The sequence below is a fragment of the Sinocyclocheilus rhinocerous genome, unplaced genomic scaffold (genome assembly GCF_001515625.1).
Source record: "Sinocyclocheilus rhinocerous isolate Xijiao unplaced genomic scaffold, SAMN03320098_v1.1 scaffold592, whole genome shotgun sequence".
Lineage (NCBI taxonomy): Eukaryota > Metazoa > Chordata > Actinopteri > Cypriniformes > Cyprinidae > Sinocyclocheilus > Sinocyclocheilus rhinocerous.
The window spans coordinates 569,411-573,664 of record NW_015642562.1 but is presented as its reverse complement, the minus strand read 5'-3'; the positions used below and the strand labels follow the sequence as shown (position 1 = coordinate 573,664).

Here is a 4,254-nt window from a genome sequence, read left to right as displayed (position 1 = left end):
ATGTTACATTCATTTAGTTGACTAGTGCTATACGCTGTATTAACAAAAACATTAATGGCATAAATAAAAACACTGACAAGCTACTCAATATTGCGTTCATAATTGAATGCGACTTCATTCTGCAGAAAAGGGAGACTGGAGTTTGTCGCGGTTTGTAACAAAAGGGAGAAAACATGACAGAATAACACGGCAGATATCGCATTTTGCGTAAAATAAAAAATGGGCTTTTCAATACCGACCAGATACAATACTGATTTTGGCGGAAACTCAATTTCGTTTATTGCATTTTGAAACCAACATATGATGTTATATGATGATGCTACTATACTCTTTTCTGCTGTTCATCAGCGCCACCTGCTGTCAGACTGTGGATTTACAAATTCATTCAATCTGTCTGCCTTATTTTTGTTCAGACCAATGCGAAAATCAGACCAAATTTTTGTTGTAAATCTTAACTGGTTGATAGAAAATAGCCTACCTTGTTATCAGAAGTGTTGAGATTTTTAAAATGCACATTAGCTTTTATGGAGCAGATAAAATTTAATTGATCATTCTGACTCATCCTTTTATTAAAAAAAGATATAAAGGCTGATATGTTATAGTTTTATTTTAAAAAATGGTCAAAACTTAGATAGGTAACATGTTATGAATATTTTTTGTTAGCTTAAAATCTGGCCATGCTTTTTTAATGTTTATGCAAACAAAAAGTGCATAATGCTGCAAAATTTTATTTGTTGGCTGTTCTGGTAAAACTTGGCACAATTATTTCAGTGTGTGTATCAGTACTTTTTTAATATTTACAGCTAGGGTTGCAAAGGGGTGGAAAATTTCCGGAAACTTTCCAAAAAAATCCTGGAATATTCCAAAAAAATCCTAGAAAGTAGAAAAAACAGACAATTTCATCATGGTGGAGAGAATAGTGACTTGCGTCCAGATGGCAGTAAATTATTCTTTTCATATACCGGCACTTCTTTTTTTCCACTTCAAGCACTGGCTTGAATGGCCAAATACACAAAAAATTAAGTCAAAATGCCCATTTTGGCGAGTGTCCTCATAAGCACAGTTTTAACTAAGTAAATAAAAATACAAAATTAAATGAACGTAAACTTAGAAAATCTGATGTATGTGTCAGAACCGTGCATTTGGTCTGAAAGTGAGAACAGCTTGCAAAAGAAAAATCACTCTGCTCAAATTTGCTCGACTAAATAACTTTATCTTTTTACTCTATAGGATTACTCTATAAATATGTGGTAAAACTTGAGATAAATACTGCTCAGCATTAAGCAAAATTAACAGTTTCACGCAGGTGCAACATGCAGCGTAGGTTTCGTTTTGTGTAAAAACATAAATGAAGGCAGAGTGCTGAAAGAAATTAAATGAAAGAATGTATGAATTAATTAATTCTATGAATGCATAAGGGAGAACTGACTGTCTTCAGAAAAGTTTCTATGATATTTGCTTTTCATTTTCCCTCCGTGTAATGCCTAATAAAGCAGTGTTTAAAAGCACAGTACTGCTTTGATAACAGCGGTTACCAGGGAAACTGCTCTATTTCTGCTGTTCTATCAGCGCCACCTGCTGTCGGAAAGTGGAGTTACATTTTCTTTCAGCCCGTCTGTTATTTTTGTTCAGACCAATGCGAAAATCAGACCAAATTTTTGTTGTAAATCTTAACTGGTTGATAGAAAATAGCCTACCTTGTTATCAGAAGTGTTGAGATTTTTAAAATGCACATTAGCTTTTATGGAGCAGATAAAATTTAATTGATCATTCTGACTCATCCTTTTATTAAAAAAAGATATAAAGGCTGATATGTTATAGTTTTATTTTAAAAAATGGTCAAAACTTAGATAGGTAACATGTTATGAATATTTTTTGTTAGCTTAAAATCTGGCCATGCTTTTTTAATGTTTATGCAAACAAAAAGTGCATAATGCTGCAAAATTTTATTTGTTGGCTGTTCTGGTAAAACTTGGCACAATTATTTCAGTGTGTGTATCAGTACTTTTTTAATATTTACAGCTAGGGTTGCAAAGGGGTGGAAAATTTCCGGAAACTTTCCAAAAAAATCCTGGAATATTCCAAAAAAATCCTAGAAAGTTTCCAAAATTTCTGGAATATTTCCGAAATTTACTGGAAATTTTCCACATTTTTTGCAACCCTATTTCCAGCACATTTTAACAATGCCGTGTATAACAGTTTGGATTGATGCATTATTTAAGAAGTATTGTATAACTTTGGTAGCTTTCAGCCGCTTTCATTTTTTAAAAGTAGCTCCCGAATGAAATAAGGTTGGAGACCCCTGGTTTAAACGTTGTTTTCTGATTGTTCTGCTCGTGAAGGATGACGGCAGTGATAACGAGGACGCCGCTCACGACAGAAGGTCTGAGAACGCAGACAGCGGGTCGGATCACGAGGCTCGTGGAGGAGGAGACGCGAGCGATTCGGAGCCCGAGCCGCCGCGGCCCGCAGACAGCGAGGAGGATGAGGAGGGCAGCTCTCCTGTGAAGCGAAGAGCGAGCACCTCGGACATGGATGAGGAGGACAAACCGCACCCAGCCAGTGACTCCGAGCCGGAGGAAACCGAGAAGAGACACAGCCCTAAATCAGACGCGGGCAGCGATTCGGACGAGGACAAACCCAAACTGAAAACTCTGAGAGACTCTGATGCAGAAGAGGAGGAGGAGGAGAAACCGCACCCAGCCAGCGACTCCGAGCCGGAGGAAACCGAGAAGAGACACAGCCCTAAATCAGACGCGGGCAGCGATTCGGACGAGGACAAACCCAAACTGAAAACTCTGAGAGACTCTGATGCAGAAGAGGAGGAGGAGGAGGAGGAGGAGGAGGAGGGAGGGAGGAAGCAGAAGGGAAAATGGAAAGCTGTGATGAACTCGGACAGTGAGGATGAGGACGAGAGACCGAAACGGGAAACAGGAAGTGATGAGGATGAAGGGCCTAAACGACGGGCTCTGGCCAGTGATGATGATGATGATGAAGATGAGAAGCCTGGTATGTTTGTTTACTCAGAATGAAATCAGAAACGACTTTGAGTATTATATAATTCTAAATGTTTAATTTTATTTAATTACTTTGTAATAAATAGTATAATACATATATATTATAATATTTAATTATAACGTAAATACATTTTGTATATATACGTATGTATAATTGTTATTAATATTATTATATTTTTAATGCTATTATAGTGATGATAATTATATAAATTCTGTATTATACTTATTATATTCAGCAATTTTAATAATTATTATTGTTAATAATATTGTTTATAATATACTCTCATAAGTTTACTGTAATATATGTTAATATTATTATAATTATACATTTATTATGGTTTATTATATTATATTACTTTTAATATTTGTAATATATAATTGTAATCTTATTTCAATTTAGTTTTATTGTTATAATCATTATAATAATAAAATTAAGTTTATAAATTAAACTTTCACTGTTTTTGGTTGTGACTTCTCTATCAGTGAAGAGGAAGAAGTCTGTTCTGTCAGACAGTGATGAAGATGAGGAGAAAGGTAGAATTACGGTTTGTCATTAACACTTGCTCTATGATGTCACCGGATGATGATGATGATGGTGCTTGTGTCTCTGCAGAGGTGAAGAAAAGCAGGCTGGTGTCTGATGATGAAGACTCTGACAGCGATGAAGGCTCTGGAGCTCCTGATAAGAGTTTAGCTGCTAAACTGAAGGAGCTGGGCTCAGACAGCGAGGATGAGGAGGACACGATGAAGAGAGATGCAGGGAATAAGAATGAGAAGGCTTTGTTCGGCAGCGACAGCGACTCCGGTGACGATGAGGAAGAGTCAGTAACGCTCTTCATCTGTCTCTCTGCCCGTCTGTCTGTGTGAGTGTGTGTGTGTGTGTGTGTGTGTAACCGTCTCTTTCTGTCCCTCAGGAAAATGATCACAGACATCTTCGGAGAGTCCGGCGATGAGGAAGAGGAGGAGTTTACGGTAAGCACATATTAATATTTGTGATGTTGGATTTGCATATGAATATCTATCTATCTATCGATTCGTCTGTCTGTCTGCTTATCTGTCTGTCTGTCTGCTTATCTGTCTGTCTGTCTATGTATCTGTCTGTCTGCTTGTCTGTCTGCTTGTCTGTCTATATATCTGTCTGTCTGCTTGTCTGTCTGTCTGTGTATCTGTCTGTCTGCTTGTCTATCTATCTGTCTGTCTGCTTATCTGTCTGTCTGTCTATGTATCTGTCTGTCTG

General features: G+C 37.1%; 1 protein-coding gene across 1 annotated transcript in view; it reads left to right on the top strand.

Moving 5' to 3' along the window:
* The window catches only part of LOC107756202 (protein IWS1 homolog), a 23,316-nt gene that overhangs the window by 3,393 nt on the left and 15,669 nt on the right, over positions 1–4,254 (top strand). Inside the window, exons 3-6 of the mRNA XM_016573232.1 lie at positions 2,343–3,009; positions 3,501–3,551; positions 3,631–3,838; positions 3,932–3,993. Of these exons, the coding sequence (XP_016428718.1) occupies positions 2,343–3,009; positions 3,501–3,551; positions 3,631–3,838; positions 3,932–3,993 (988 nt within the window). The remainder of the gene's footprint in view (positions 1–2,342; positions 3,010–3,500; positions 3,552–3,630; positions 3,839–3,931; positions 3,994–4,254) is intronic.